This window comes from Emys orbicularis, chromosome 5 (assembly GCF_028017835.1).
Source record: "Emys orbicularis isolate rEmyOrb1 chromosome 5, rEmyOrb1.hap1, whole genome shotgun sequence".
Lineage (NCBI taxonomy): Eukaryota > Metazoa > Chordata > Testudines > Emydidae > Emys > Emys orbicularis.
This window is the reverse complement of record NC_088687.1, coordinates 113,066,626-113,083,414: the sequence shown is the minus strand read 5'-3', so window position 1 is coordinate 113,083,414 and position 16,789 is coordinate 113,066,626. Positions and strand designations below refer to the sequence as shown.

Sequence of the window (16,789 nt, the reverse complement as noted above, 5' to 3'; positions counted from 1 at the left end):
TTAGATGGAAACCAGGCAAGATTGGCTGACAGCACAATCAGCAGAAAGTACAGCTGTGAAAAGCTTAAGTTTTCAGTGTTCTCCCATCACATGAACTTGGTCACAAATTTTTCCAGCATATCTCAAGCCCCTGTATTTTAACCCTCTCTTGAAGCCTTAATGTCTGTTTAGTAGCACAAAGTTTACCAAACATTTCTCAAGTTATTCGTCTATACTCTACATTGCAGATCTGTCATTTTAATTTTCTCATGAGAAATGAATCTCATACTCTATGGACTCAGTGTCTGTATTTTGCCTTGACTCTTCCACAGGCACCGAAGATTACAGATCAAAACTAAGTGGAGACTGCTTTGCAGATCTGGCTTGCCCTGAAAAATGCCGCTGTGAAGGAACCACAGTGGACTGCTCCAATCAGAAGCTCAACAAAATTCCTGACCACGTCCCCCAATACACAGCAGAGTTGTAAGTTCAACCCGCAATAATATGCTGCTCGCCAGTGGGAGTACAGCTAAAATTTTGGTATGAAAAGTCAACACAGCTTAAAAGAAAGAGGGGAAAAAAGAAGCTCAAACTACTCCCTTCCCCCTCCCCATTGTTTTGAATATTGAACGATGTTATAACCGAATTTAAAGCATTTTTGTTAACACTCGACCCATTGAAGTGTTACAGTTCATCAAAAGCAAAACAGAATACCTAAACTAACAAAAAATAACAAGGTAACTGCTGTACCATGCCATGTTTCCACTCCATGATTATCTGCTGTTTATTTTATTTTTTTATTGTGTGTGTGGGGGCGGGGGGAGGGGTGTTATTTTTTATTTATATAAAAGTAGCAAATAGGTGACCCAATCAAGAAGCAGGACCACATTATGCTCAGTGATGTACAGACATGTAACAAAGAAGACAGTTTCTGCCCCAGATTGTTCACAGTGTACATGTCAGACGGGAAACAAGTGGTGGATGAAACAAACAGGAAAGGACTGGGTTGTGAGGATGAGAGAAAAATAAAACAAACAGAGTAGAGCAGAAGAAGAGAAGTCACAGCTTGGTGCTTACCTAACCAGTACCAAATGAAAGTGATTTGTAGGCATTACAGCAGAGGTAGGTTTCAAAGAGGAATTTAAAGGGAGATTAAATTCAGACAGTTTTATGGGTTTGTCCCATGCATAGGGGGCAGTATGGATGGAAGTGCAGAAGTGCTTCAGAATTAAGCAAACAGGTGAATGACCATTATTGACAGAGTGAGGTAAGGAGCATAAATTCTGACAAGTCAAGTGTAAAAGTATTTTAGGCAGGCCAAAAAAAAAAAGAATATGGAGAGTAACTAGCAAAAGACACAAAAACTAACACCAAAATATTTTTAGTTACATCAGAAGTGGAAAGCCAGTCAAATAATCGGTGGGGCCACTGGACAATCAAGGTGCTAAAGGAGCACTAAAGGAGGACAAGGCCATTGCAGAGAAGCTAAATGAATTCTTTGCATCAGTCTTCACTGCTGAGGATGTGAGGGAGATTCCCACACCTGAACCATTCTTTTTGGATGCCAAACTGAGGAACTGTCACAGATTAAGGTGTCAATAGAGGAAGTTTTAAACAAATTGATAAACCAGAACCAGATGGTATTCACCAAGAATTCTGAAAGAACTCAGATATGAAATTGCAGAACTACTAACTAGTATGTAACCTACCGCTTAAATCAGCCTCTATACCAGATGACTGAAGGAAAGCTAATGTAACATCAATTGTTAAATAAGGCTCCAGAGAAAATTCTGGCAATTACAGGCCAGTAAGCCTAACTTCAGTATCAGGCAAATTAGTTGAAACTGTAGTAAAGAACAGAATTATCAGTTGAATACATGAGTCAACACAGCCTTTGTAAAGGGAAATCATGACTCATTAATCTATTAGAATACTTTGAGGGTGCAAATAAGCATGTGTACGAGTGTGATCCCGTAGATCTAGTGTACTTGGACTTTAAGAAAGCTTTTGACAAGATCGCACACAAAAGGCTCTTAAGCAAAGTAAGTGCAGTCAGGGGATGAGAGGGATCCTCTCATGGATCAATAACTGGTTATAAGATAGGAAATAAAGGGTAGGAAATAAATGGTCAGTTTTCACAATGGAAAATGGTAAATCATAGAATCTCAGGGTTGGAAGGGACCTCAGGAGGTCATCTTGTCCAACCCCCTGCTCAAAGCAGGACCAGTCCCCAACTAAATCATCCCAGCCAGGGCTTTGTCAAGCCTGAGCTTAGGAGGCGTGTTAGATACACTAGAGGGTAGGGATCGGATACAGAGGGACCTAGACAAATTAGAGGATTGGGCCAAAAGAAACCTGATGAGGTTCAACAAGGACAAGTGCAGAGTCCTGCACTTAGGACGGAAGAATCCCATGCACAGCTACAGACTAGGGACCGAATGGCTAGGTAGCAGTTCTGCAGAAAAGGACCTAGGGGTCACAGTGGACGAGAAGCTGGATATGAGTCAACAGTGTGCTCTCGTTGCCAAGAAGGCTAACGGCATTTTGGGCTGTATAAGTAGGGGCATTGCCAGCAGATCGAGGGACGTGATCGTTCCCCTTTATTTGACATTGGTGAGGCCTCATCTGGAGTACTGTGTCCAGTTTTGGGCCCCACACTACAAGAAGGATGTGGAAAAATTGGAAAGAGTCCAGCGGAGGGCAACAAAAATGATTAGGGGTCTGGAGCGCATGACTTATGAGGAGAGGCTGAGGGAACTGGGATTGTTTAGTCTCCAGAAGAGAAGAATGAGGGGGGATTTGATAACAGCCTTCAACTACCTGAAGGGGGGTTCCAAAGAGGATGGAACTCGCCTGTTCTCAATGGTGGCAGATGACAGAACAAGGAGCAATGGTCTCAAGTTGCAGTGGGGGAGGTCTAGGTTGGATATTAGGAAACATTATTTCACTAGGAGGGTGGTGAAGCACTGGAATGCGTTACCTAGGGAGGTGGTGGAGTCTCCTTCCTTGGAGTTTTTTAAGGCCCGGCTTGACAAAGCCCTGGCTGGGATGATTTAGTTGGGAATTGGTCCTGCTTTGAGAAGGGGGTTGGACTAGATGACCTCCTGAGGTCCCTTCCAACCCTGATATTCTATGATTCTATGATTCTAAGGAGATTCCACCACCTTCCTAGGTAACCCATTCCAGTGCTTCACCACCCTCCTAGTGATTTTTTTCCCCTAATATCCAACCTAAACCTCCCCCACTGCAACTTGAGACCATTACTCCTTGTTCTGTCATCTGCTATCACTGAGAAGAGTCTAGATCCAGGGCCGGCTCCAGGCACCAGCCCACCAAGCTTGTGCTTGGGGCGGCACCTGGAGGGGGGCGGCGCGGCGGGACTCTCCGGCTCCGGCCGCAGGGGAGAGTGGAGCCGCAGTGGGCTCGCCGCCCTCCCCCAGCGCTCTGGTCGCCGGGGAGAGCAGGGCCGCGACTGGGCTCGCCGCCCTCCCCGCGGCGCTCCGGCCGCCGGGGAGAGCGGAGCCGCGGCGGGCTCGCCGCCCTCCCCCGGCACTCTGGCCGCCAGGGAGAGCGGAGCCGCAGCGGGCACTCCGCCCTCCCCCCGGCGCTCTGGCTGCCGGGGAGAGCGGAGCCCCGGCCGGGCTCTCCACCCTCCCCCCAGCACTCTGGCCGCCGGGGAGAGTGGAGCCCCGGCCGGCTTGCCGCCCTCCCCCCGGCGCTCTGGCCGCCGGGGAGAGCGGAGCCCCAGCCGGGCTCTCCGCCCTCCTCCCAGGGCTCCGGCCGCCAGCGGAGCCGCGGCGGGCTCGCCGCCCTCCCCCCGGCGCTCCGGCCGGTCGGGGAGAGCGGCCCGTGGCTGGGCTCGGCACCCTCCCCTGCCGCGCTCGGGGGGGGGGGGGGGGGCGGGAGGCTTTTTTGCCTGGGGCAGCAAAAAAGCCAGAGCCGGCCCTGTCTAGATCCATCCTCTTTGGAATTCCCTTTCAGGTAGTTGAAAGCAGCTATCAAATCCCCCCTCACTCTTCTCTTCTGCAGACTAAATAATCCCTGTTCCCTCAGCCTCTACTCATAAATCATATGCTCGAGCCCCTTAATCATTTTTGTTGCCCTCCGCTGAACTCTTTCCAATTTTTCCACATTCTTCTTATAATGTGGGGCCCAAAACTGGACACAGTACTCCAGATGAGGCTCACCAATGCCGAATAGAGGGGAATGATCACGTCCCTTAATCTGCTGGCAATGCTCCTACTTATACACCCCAAAATGCCGTTATCCTTCTTGGCAACAAGGACACACTGTTGACTCATATCCAGCTTCTCATCCACTGTAACCCTTAGGTTCTTTTCTGCAGAACTGCTGCCTATCCACTTGGTCCCTAGTCTGTAGCAGTGCCCCAGTAAAGGTCCCCCAAAGATCTTCACTGGGACCAGTGCTGTTCAACATGTTCATAAATTATCTGGAAAATGGGGTAAACAGTGAGATGGCAAAGTTTACAGAAGATCAAAGATTACGCAAGATAGTTAAATCCAAAGTTGACTGCAAAGAGTTACAAAAGGATCTCACTAAACTGGGTGACTGGCCAACAAAATGGCAGATGAAGTTCAATGTTGTAAAGTTCAAAGTAATGCATATTGAAAAACACAATCGCAACTATACAAAATGATGGATTCTAAGACAGGATATTAGGCTATATGGACAATTGGTCTGCCCCAGTCTGGCTGTTCTTATGAGTTAATGCCTTGATGTGCTAGTAGACCTGGCAGATAGGGTGGACTAAATGGTGAAGGGGCTTAAAGGTAAAGGGAAGGAGCTTGTGTTTGATGCAGTGGAAGAACGAGAGCCAGTGAAGAGAAGCAAGGAGGGGAGTAATATAGTCAGAATGACAAGCCAGAAAGGTGGTGCTAGCAGCAACATTTTGAATGGATTTGAGGAGGTGCAATGTAACTGATGTCAAGATGAGATTATAGTAGTTAAGGCATGAGGTGATGAAGGCCCAAACAAGAGTCCTGGCAGTCTGTACAGACCAATAAGGCTAAATCCTTGAAATGTTGTAACAAGAAGACTTGGATATAGTCTGGATATGTGCATTAAGAGAGAGGGCTGAATTGAAGATGATGCCCAAATTGCAGGTCTGAGTGATGTCCTATAAGCAGTCCCTCACCTCAATTTCCCCTCTTGGTTACTCAAACTTAAAAAGAGGCTTTTTACAAATCCTTTAATAGGGTCTGGTTTATTAACTTAAAGTTTAAAAAAAAAAAAACCCACAGAAGTCTTCCCTCCAGCATTAAGCTGGCACAGCTCCAAACTTCCTTGGTGTCAGGGTCTTCCCGGCTGGCTACTCCCAGACCTTGCTAGCTGGAGCTCAGCCTTCTGGCTTTGGCTTCCAGGCCCCAGTCCTTCTCCCAGTCAGGGGTTCCTGCTTTATTAAATTAACAAACATTCAAAATAAAGTTTTCAAGTCCATGCATTCTCCCAGGCCTTCCCTGCCTGTTGTTTCACTACCCAGGTTTCAGTTTCTCTGCTGGAGCCTACTCACTCCCAGCAGCCTCTGTACTCACTTCTGTTCTTCCTGAGAACTCCCTGAAAAAACTCTCTCTGCAGCTTCCTGCTGCTCTTAGAGGAGAATCAGGTGATTCCTGCTCAGGTGTTCAGGGTTGGCTGGCTCCAGGCCTCTAGCCCTTAAGGGTATGGCTACATTGCAATAAAAAACTCATGGCACTAACACCCAGAGCTCAGGTCTATTGACTTGGGTTCGCAGAGCTCGGGTGTGGGGTAAAGATTTCAGGGTAGATGTTTGGGCTTGGGCTGGAACCCTGGCTCTAAGATCCAGCCCCCTTGCAGGGTTTCAAAGTTAAGGCTCAAACCCAAGCATCTACATTGCAATTTTTAGCCCCATGAGCCAATTCAGCTGCCCTGGGTCAGCTGCGGCTGTGCTGTGGGTCTTTTATTGCAGTGCGTACGTACGCTAGGACACAATATCTGCAGTTATAGCTAATTAACAAGCAGTGGGGAACAAGAAGCAGGTCCCTAGTCAAGGAGATGAGAAAGATGTTCTCCTGGGCAGAATTTCTCCCACTTGCTATCTGGGCCACTCGTGTTCTTGGAGTGTTGAATTGGCTCAGCACTTAGGATTTCATCAAGAAAATATTTCTCCAGATTAGTTCAGGACCAGCCATGGACCTGTTTGCAACACACATGAATAATATAGCCAGGATAGAGGCATAATTGTGGGTAATGAATCACTTTGTCAAGTGAACCAAGCCTTGCTATAATCATTTCCTCTTCTCCTATTTGTTCCCAAAGTCCGTTAGAAAATAAGGGCACAGGAGGCGGTCATGCAGTATCTGTTCTGCTACTGAAGTGCTCTGGAACACAATCCTACAAGCTCTATAAGGCATCCTGGAAGTAAGATACTTTGCTGATTACTTTCTGACATGTGGGATAACTCATGAGGCCCTTGACAAATCACTGAAATCAGTATTCAAGACACTCCTGGAGAAGAACCTCACTCTAAATGGAACAAAATATCAGTTCTATAAATCCTTTTACTGTTTTTCACTATAACTTTTCAGCAGCTGGCACAGCAGCAGATCCAAACTTGATAGTCACCATCAAAAGTTTAGCGGCACCACAGAGTGTCAGTGAAGTACACAGTGTCAGTGAAGTACACAGCCTCCTGTAAATGCTCAGCTGTTGTGCACACTTCATTTCACACTCCACAATAGCAGCTTAAAAGCGAAGCCATAAACCTGAGAAGTCCAAACTTGAGAAACTATACAATCCAATGCCCTCAAACAGTTCGTTGCTTCCTTATCTGCTTTGACAGTGTAATATCCTACTTTCAAGCAAACAAACACTCAATGGTGGCATCACCAGCACACAATGATTCAGTGACAAACACTGCCAGAATAATTGCCATTGCCAGAAGAACATTGACACCAATGGAAAAATAGAGAAAGAAGATCATTGTGACTTGGAGCTAAGTGTTTGGAATACGATGATCACAGAAAACAAACGTCTTGAACAAATATTTAACAATTCAAAATCTAAGCTGTTCACTAGATGAGTTCTTCAATTCCAACCATATAAATTCCATGTGATCCACAGCCATAAAAGTTCCAACCCTTCAGTCCATGTGTCTTGCTTCCTTGCAGGTCCACTGAGGACTTGACCTTATTGATGGTAGTGTGCATTTATATTGTCACACATGCAGCACCGAAAGCAATGACGCTGCTTGAGCCTCAGCTTGCAACAAGGAGGATCCAGCACTTCATCCCATCTTCCTTATCCTTCATACAGGAATATATGGAACAACCTACCAACTGTTAGGGGGGAGGGATAACTCAGTGGTTTGAGCATTGGCCTGCTAAACCCAGGGTTGTGAGTTCAATCCTTGAGGGGGCCACTTAGGGATCTGGGGCAAAATCAGTACTTGGTCCTGCTCGTGAAGGCAGGGGGCTGGACTCGATGACCTTTCAAGGTCCCTTCCAGCTCTAGGAGATAGGATATCTCCATTTATAAACTACCAAGAAACTCCAAAATAGAGAGAAAAATCTTAAAATCATTCCCTAACACAAAGATCTGACCATGGTACCTAATAACAACTTCCTATTTATGTCTTTTATAAAGCACTTTGAGATCTAATGATGAAAAGCACTATGTCAGAGCTAGGCACCAGGTTGGTGATTCTAACATTGCTTCAACTAAGAGCACTGGCCCTTGATTTTGGAGGCCACCAATATCTTATCAAGATTCAATCAGCTTCTTCTTGAAGAAGTCTAGTTTACAGTTATTTGACAAGCAGACTGAAAATCTGAGTTCTCTTTTCCATGTCAAGCAGCAGTTCCTGATAACTGCTATTTCAATGTCAGATTTGCTCAAAGGAGCATGGCAGAAAAATCCCTCTTGATGTCTGTGAACCCTTTCCTCTTCCCCTTTCCATGGTGACTATTTCCTGGTTATCCTGGAATATTCAGGCTTCCAGTGGGAGAGCTTACCTCATGAACATCACTACATGTCTACAAGCTAGAGCCAAGGAGAACTACAAGGCCTGTGTATCCCTGGGTCTGTCTCTTTTTGGGTTTACTGCAGCTGAGTCTCATCTGTATCACAAAGGATGCTCCAAAAAATGCTTACTGTGTCCTAGAGAGACCCTTCCCTTTCTTTTTGGACCTGGGCCTGATCCCCACATTTCCCCTCACAGGCTTCTCCTGGTACTTGAATGGCTGGCATTAGAGAAGGCTTGTGTTGCAATGTTAGATAGTCTGTTAACATGTAGGAAAGCAGCTCTTCCAGGAGGTTCTGCGTGTCCTCGATAAACAAGTTTATTGATGTAGAAAGAAGGGATAGAATCCAAAACCCTGTTCCATCCTATCAAAGGTCACTTTAAAGGTTACTCAGTGTAGTCACACTCATTGGTCAATATGCACCAGATTTTCCATCGCTCATTTACTTCATTTGAATTTGTGGGCACTTTGCGCCTCTTGAAATGCATGTCCTATGTGCTTCCAGTTGGTTGGAAAATATTCTACATCTGTCCAAAACAGTTGTTCCCTTTCCCAATTAAAGTTTATGTAGGATTTCAATCAATTGTTGAAAAGACTGTGCTACCAGCACTTCAAATTGATAAACTCAATGCTTGTCTTCTGGCTATCACTTAAAGTGGTAGCTATAACCTCAGCTAGAAGGGTGGGTGAACTAGCAGCTCTCTCGCCATTTTCCTTTTCTCACCTTCTTTCCCAACAAGATCACCCTGAGAAGTGTTTCCAAGTTTAGACCCACGTCAAATTCAGAGTTCAATAGTGATCCAGGCATTCATCTCCTCTGGTTTGGTCCTAGTCCCAAATCTCTAAACAAAAGGTAATTAGACTCCATCCTTAAATGGGGTAAGGAGATTTAAACATTAGCACCCTAAAACTAAAGAGACTAGGATTCTGGATTTTTTTTTCTTTTAAAGAAGCCTAAGAAAGGAAAACAGCTTTTTGGTGTATTAGCTGTATGGATCAATGCATACCATATTGAAATATAAAAGTTGGCCCAAGTTAACAGCCTCTCAGGGTTCAGGCCTCACTCTGCTAAAGGGGCTTTGGTTTCTGGGCTAGAGAATCATTGTTTAAAGATTTTTCAAGCAACCATCTGGTGCTCATTACCTACCTTCCTGAAGCACTACAGAGTAGCTTTTGGTGATTTCTCAGACACTGACAATAGATGGAATGACCTGAGGTCAGTGGTCTATGGCCGAACATGTTTACTCCAGCTAGCAATCATGGGCCTACCCTAGGGTTTAAGAACACTGCTGTTTTGTAGAGCCCTTTATTCCCAGTCAACAGACTGGAAGCATAAAAGAATAATTTCATCCTTGTAAATGATATTTCTGTGAGAATCTCCAGATGTCTATCAGACTCCACCCAATATACTGTAATGAACACTGGACCAATTTTCAGTTGTTTGCATATACTTCTTAAAGATTTTTATTTACAAGTTGCTATTGGATCATCCCTGGAATATTTGTGATGTGTTGTCCCTGAGAGGAATAAAACTTCAACAGTGGAGCAGTCGCCCCCATCTGCGTGAAGGAGAGAGATGAGCAGCCCTTTAGTCCTGGACCATGAAAGTCTCTTGCAAAACAGTTTATAGATGTGACAAATGACACCTTCATGGGGTCATGAGGCTGCTCCTGTTTGTTCCCTAATTGAATATTGCCAGCAATTAGCTCTTTGTATGTTCTGCCAATTGCTCCCCCTCCCAGTAGCAAGAGGAGAGAGGGTAGCAACATAGTGGTATTGCCCTATTCCTGAAGCTAGATTAGGGTAGAAGGTATGCTAACATCAGATTCCCTCAATGGACTTTTATGTTAGTTTATTATGCATTTTTATTTATCAGTAAAAAGAGAGAGGATCTAAATTAAAACATATTTTATATTTCCCTTCCGATTTTGTATTTATAATATTTACATTCTGTTCTTGATCCTGGAGCCCTGTGCATTCTTAACTCTAATTGAAATTAATGGCGGATTTGTGTGCACAGGGACTACAGAATTAGAAATGGCAGCATATATTGAAATCTTACTTAAATACTGCAGATATTTTAATTAAGATATTATGAAAAAATTCATCTAATCTAGAAAATAGTCTGTCAAGCAATGTTGGTGCTGGAATAATTTTGTGACTGTATTTTTGCTGTTTTCTCCAGGAGACTAAATAACAATGAATTCACAGTGTTAGAGGCGACTGGGATCTTTAAGAAGCTTCCTCAGCTGCGTAAAATGTAAGTTTATCTTCACTGATATCTGTTCTGTACTTTTCTATAAACTTTATTAGCTCACATCTGAGAGATTCAGTGTATTCAATTCAGAAATCAAGAGGTGGACTGTAGCATGGGTTTGGCGTAATCAGTGAGTTAGATCAAAGTTGGCAGCTCTTTTCTACAGAGCGAGGCACAGTCAGTTGCAACTTCTCATGCTGTACAGCTTTGACACCTTTAGTTTAGTGTTCAGCCAGCCGGTCTGTTATTCAGCCAAAGCAGGGATCTAGCAACCTAAGCAGTTCAAAAACAGTTCCAGTAATCTTTTGTAACTTCCTCTATTACTCCCTAGCCATGCTATTCTGCCTCTTTCAGCACATTCAGGACATGCCTTTGACTTTTTGCTTTATCAAACTATCATTAGGGAAAAATATCAAAACTAAATGATTGGGAAAATGGCTAGATAGCTCATCTGTGTGAATTAAAGTCCTCAATTCATATTCCAAGAGAATTTTAGATGTTCACCAGTTTCATAAGTCATTTCAAAAAAAGAACACCCCTTCTTGTCACTTTCTTGTTTCTCCCCCCACAAACACACACACTATGAAGTGTCTTTTGTTTATCCTTAGTGAAGGACAGAAATACTTGTCAGAGAGTAAAGAGGACATGTCACTTTCTTGTAGCTATATTTAGTGTTCGGTCTTTTTATTAATGTTTCCTGCAAACATAAGTACCAAGGAAAGGGAATACAATCCTAGCAAATTCATGAAAAATGATCCATTGTTCATTTTTATATAAAGAAAGGAATAAAATGACTGCTACATGTGACGGTAAAAAAAGAGCCATCTAGGTTAGCAATGGCGAAAAATTATCTCAGTTTGAGGATTGTTCAGTAGCCTTATGTGAAATGGGTTGATATCCACAGTCCAGTTCCTAGTGGAAGGGTGTCCACCACCCCACGAAAACCACCATCACTGGTGGTACTTATCAGTATTCATGTAGCATATTCAGAGAGACCAAAGATCAAATTCCATGTCTATTCTAACTACTCACTCACCCCTACTTTGTCACTCTAGGTCACAGTTGAGTCATTTAGGACAATCTACACTGCAGTTGAAGGTTTGATTGCAGCATGTGTAGACATACCCAAGCTAGCTTTAATCTAGCTAGCATGAGTGCCAATATAAGCAAAGCCACAACAGCATGGACTTTGTACCCAGGGTGTCGGGAAGGCTGGTACAGCCTATGTTGGGGAGTCTGTGCTTCATGCTGTTAGTCCTCCACCTCGCTAGCTCAGGCATGTCTACAAGTACTGCAATCATACCTCTACTGCAGTGTAGACATACCCGTTGTTAAGCCAGTGTAGGGATGTTGGCACTGCTATTTCCTCTGCTGTTCCTATCCTGTGGATAAAGAGGTCTTCATTCTACAAGGCTGCCAATCTAGCCCTTTTCACAAGCACTACATTTCTTTAAAGAAATCAAATATGCAAAGTTAGCAAAAGTGATATCAGTGTCTCATACTCAAGAAAACATACATGAAAATATACATTAAATGATTTTATGTTTTTCATACTGTGAAGCGGAATGCAGCAAAGGATTCAGGTGATCTAAATTTAAATGTTGATTTCTAGGATCGAGTTTTTTGAGGCAACAAAATGGAGAATTTTAATCACTATCTTAATGTGGCTATCTAATTTAACCCAGAGTAGCTTTGAATTTGGGACCATTAAGAAGAGGCTAGAATAAAGAGAAAAATGTAGCATAAAGTTAGCATTGCTATTAATACTGTTCTGTAAGTTTCAAATACAAATCTCACATGTTAAAAAGTACTGCAGGTCACTGAATAAGGTGCAGATAAGTTAATTATGTTTAATAAAAAAAACCACCCGAATCTTCAATGTCAACCATGCAGGCAGAGGATCCCTGTGCCTGCGTGGAGCTTTGCACAAGCTCAGGGGTTTGCCTGCACAGATGTAACATGTAACCCTTACAAGTAATAACACAACTGATTTATCATACAATGTTTATTATTAATAATCAATCACAGGTTCTTTACCAAAATGGGCTACCCATGAGATTTCCTAAGAAATCCCCTTTCTCTCTGGGATTGAAATGATTGGCAGTAAAGTGGTATAGATTCAATTATAACTTTACAAAGAAACCAAATAACTATGTTACCTATAAACATTACTGTGATGGGGCACTCATCTCTCAGCAGTGCCTCCTGTTGGCTGGGTGTGGCGCTGCAATCTTTTCTGCTCCTGGCACCCACTATATGTTGTTGACCTCGCTAGGCAGGTCATCAGTGGCTCAACTCTCCGGCCAAGTCACACACAGCCAATATGCATGAATGAACCCCTTCCTGGGTAACAAAGGTCCAACAAGGACTATGCTGTGCCTTTGTTAGTGTCTTCAGTCCTGTCTCTGGGCTCAATTCTCAGTCCCTTCTGGGCTAACTTTTAAGTCCTTCCCTGTCCCCTTCTCTGTTATAAAGTACTGCCTCCAGGGCTTTCTCTCTGGAGACTCTGTCTTCACCAGTTCTCCCTGCCCCAGCTCTCCAGCCAGGTCTTCTCTCAAGTTCAATCCCTTTCTGGTGGGTAACCAAGAATTCACCAGATGGTCTGTCTGCCCTTTCCAGGGTCTTCAGTCCCATCCCTGAACCCTTTAAATTCCAGCCCTTTGTTTGGGCTTCTAAACAAGCCTTATCCCCTTCTTGGGGCTTGGGCCACTTCCCCAGTGGCCAGTGGGGGAACCTGGGCCCACCCACTACTCTGGGTCCCAACACAGGGACCCTATGAACAGCAGTCACACAATACTCCCTTTAAGTCTGTTAGATGCTAGTATTTTCCCTGGACTTCTTCCCACTGAATCTCTTTCCTTTCACCCATTACCTTAGGGTTACAGTTCTCAGGTCCTCTCTCTCCTTGCAGAAAGCAAAATGCTGCCAGAACTCAATTTCTGGTTCTCTCTCCGGCTCCTGGGGCCAGAAAAGAGCACCCTTCCTTGCCACTCAGGTCCCAGCCAGTAACTGACCTGCTCAGGCCCTGTAGCTCTTTTTTTCTGAGCCTTCTGGGCTCTGATTGGCTGCTTCTATGCAGCCTCTCTAAGCAGGCCTAGAGGACCCCCACCTTCACTGCTCCTTTCCTGGGGCAGGATGTGGTAGGACCACAAGGTCTCCAGCAGGGGGCCTCAAAAGGCCTGGTACAACCATCACAGCATAAACTTATCCAACCAAACCACCTGTGTAACCAATAGTGTCAGGGTAATAAACACATTTAATATTTACACTATAAAAGATGATGAAGAAGAAAAATAGATGAAAATTAGCAAATAGAGAACCTCAGAAGGCCACAGATCCAGTTGACACCAGTTCAGAGCCCGAGAGAACCCGAGAAAAGAAAACTAGGCATGGTGCCTTCTACCCCACATTATCTAGATGTCATGGATACATACCCATATTTGTTCTGATACCCCAATTATCATAAGGGCAATGCCTGTGCCTATTCCATCTGTAAAAACAACAAGGAGTCTGGTGGCACCTTAAAGACTAACAGATTTATTTGGGCATAAGCTTTCGTGGGTAAAAACCTCACTTCTTCAGATGCATAGAGTGAAAGTTACAGATGCAGGCATTATATACTGACACATGGAGAGAAGGGAGTTACTTTGCAAGTGGAGAACCAGTGTTGACAGGGCCAATTCAATCAGGGTGGATGTAGTCCACTCCCAATAATAGATGAGGAGGTGTCAATTCCAGGAGAGGAAAAGCTGCGTCTGTAATGAGCCAGCCACTCCCAGTCCCTATTGGTGTTAAATTTGCTGTTTCTCTTTGAAGTCTGTTTCTGAAGTTTTTTTGTTCAATGATAGTGACTTTTAAATCTGTAATAGAATGACCAGGGAGATTGAAGTGTTCACTTACTGCCTTTTGTATGTTACCATTCCTGATGTCCAATTTGTGTCCATTTATTCTTTTGCGGAGGGACTGTCCGGTTTGGCCAATGTACATGGCAGAGGGGCATTGCTGGCATATGATGGCATATATAACATTAGTAGATGTGCAGGTGAATGAGCCCTTGATGGTGTGACTGATGTGGTTGGGTCCTCTGATGGTGTCGCCAGAGTAGATATGGGGACAGAGTAGGCAACGAGGTTTGCTACAGGGATTGGTTCCTGGGTTGGTGTTTCTGTGGTGTGGTGTGTAGTTGCTGGTGAGTATTTGCTTCAGGTTGGGGGGTTGTCTGTAAGCGAGGACTGGCCTGCCTCCCAAGGTCTGTGAGAGTGAGGGATCATTTTCCAGGATAGGTTGTAGATCGTGGATAATGCGCATGAGAGGTTTTAGCTGGGGGCTGTATGTGATGGCCAGTGGTGTTCTGTTATTGTCCTTGTTGGGCCAGTCCTGTAGTAGGTGATTTCTGGGTACCCGTCTTGCTCTGTCAATCTGTTTCCTCACTTCCCCAGGTGGGTATTGTAGTTTTAAGAATGCTTGATAAAGATCTTGTAGGTGTTTGTCTCTGTCTGAGGGGTTGGAGCAAATTCGGTTGTATCTTAGGGCTTGGCTGTAGACAATGGATCGTGTGATGTGTCTTGGATGGAAGCTGGAGGCATGTAGGTACGTATAGCGGTCAGTAGGTTTCCAGTATAGGGTGATGTTTATGTGACCATCACTTATTTGCACTGTAGTGTCCAGGAAGTGGATCTCTTGTGTGGACTGATCCAGGCTGAGGTTGATGGTGGGGTGGAAATTGTTGAAGTCCAGGTGGAATTCTTCAAGGGCCTCCTTTCCGTGGGTCCATATGATGAAGATGTCATCAATGTAGCGCAAGTAGAGGAGGGGCACTAGGGGACGAGAGCTGAGGAAGCGTTGTTCTAAGTCAGCCATAAAAATGTTGGCATACTGTGGGGCCATGCGGGTACCCATAGCAGTGCCACTGACTTGAAGGTATAAGTTGTCCCCAAATATGAAGTGGTTGTGGGTGAGGACAAAGTCACAAAGCTCAGCCACCAGGCGTGCTGTGGCCTCATCAGGGATACTGTTCCTGACAGCTTGTAGTCCATCCTCATGTGGAATATTGGTGTAAAGCGCTTCTACGTCCATGGTGGCCAGGATGGTGTTTTCAGGAAGAACACCAATGCATTGTAGTTTCCTCAGGAAGTCGGTGGTGTCTCGAAGATAGCTGGGAGTGCTGGTAGCATAGGGTCTGAGGAGAGAGTCCAAATAGCCAGATAATCCTGCTGTAAGAGTGCCAATGCCTGAGATGATGGGGCGTCCAGGGTTTCCAGGTTTATGGATCTTGGGTAGCAGATAGAATACCCCTAGTCGGGGTTCTGGGGGTGTGTCCATGTAGATTTGTTCCCGTACTGTAGCTAGGAATTTCTTGAGCAGATGGTGTAGTTTCTTTTGGTATTCCTCAGTGGGATCAGAGGATAGCGGCCTGTAGAATGTGGTCTTGGAGAGTTGCCTGGCAGCCTCCTGTTCATAATCCGACCTGTTCATTATGACTACAGCACCTCCTTTGTCAGCCCCTTTGATGATAATGTCAGAGTTGTTTCTGAGGCTGTGGATGGCATTGCGTTCTGTACGGCTGAGGTTATGAGACAAGTGATGTTGTTTGTCCACAATTTCAGCCTGTGCACGTCTGCAGAAGCACTCTATATAGAGGTCCAGTCTGTCATTTCGACCGTCAGGAGGAGTCCATGCAGAGTTCTTCTTCTTGTAGTGTTGGTAGGAGGGTTCCTGTGGGTCAGTGCACTGTTGACCGGAGACTCAAGGAATATTTTCAATGCCCCTCTGCCATGTACATTGGCCAAAACGGACAGTCCCTCCGCAAAAGAATAAATGGACACAAATCGGACATCAGGAATGGTAACATACAAAAGCCAGTAAGTGAACGCTTCAATCTCCCTGGTCATTCTATTACAGATTTAAAAGTCACTATCATTGAACAAAAACACTTCAGAAACAGACTTCAAAGAGAAACAGCAAATTTAACACCACTAATCTGGGCTTGAATAGGGACTGGGAGTGGCTGGCTCATTACAGAAGCAGCTTTTCCTCTCCTGGAATTGACACCTCCTCATCTATTATTGGGAGTGGACTACATCCACCCTGATTGAATTGGCCCTGTCAACACTGGTTCTCCACTTGCGAAGTAACTCCCTTCTCTCCATGTGTCAGTATATAATGCCTGCATCTGTAACTTTCACTCTATGCATCTGAAGAAGTGAGGTTTTTACCCACGAAAGCTTATGCCCAAATAAATCTGTTAGTCTTTAAGGTGCCACCAGACTCCTTGTTGTTTTTGTAGATACAGACTAACATGGCTACTCCCTGATACTATTCCATCTGTGGCATTCTGGATTTCCGTAATTAATCCTAATCATTAAAACTAACCAGTCATGTCAGTCTTTTCTCAATTATTTCCTAACAATTTCTATGTATCAAATTGTTAATATAGCCAGCCTGACAATCCAATTAGTTGTGTTCACGTACTTGTCCCCTTGCCTGTTCCAAACTAATGAGTAACACACCAAGATCAGTCATTAACCCTGATAATATCATTATTATTGCAAGC

General features: G+C 44.5%; 1 protein-coding gene across 1 annotated transcript in view; it reads left to right on the top strand.

The window, feature by feature from the left end:
• SLIT2 (slit guidance ligand 2) overlaps nucleotides 1-16,789 on the top strand; it is a 419,446-nt gene that overhangs the window by 320,163 nt on the left and 82,494 nt on the right. Inside the window, exons 15-16 of the mRNA XM_065405536.1 lie at nucleotides 312-462; nucleotides 10,165-10,239. Coding sequence (XP_065261608.1) covers nucleotides 312-462; nucleotides 10,165-10,239 — 226 coding nt within the window. The remainder of the gene's footprint in view (nucleotides 1-311; nucleotides 463-10,164; nucleotides 10,240-16,789) is intronic.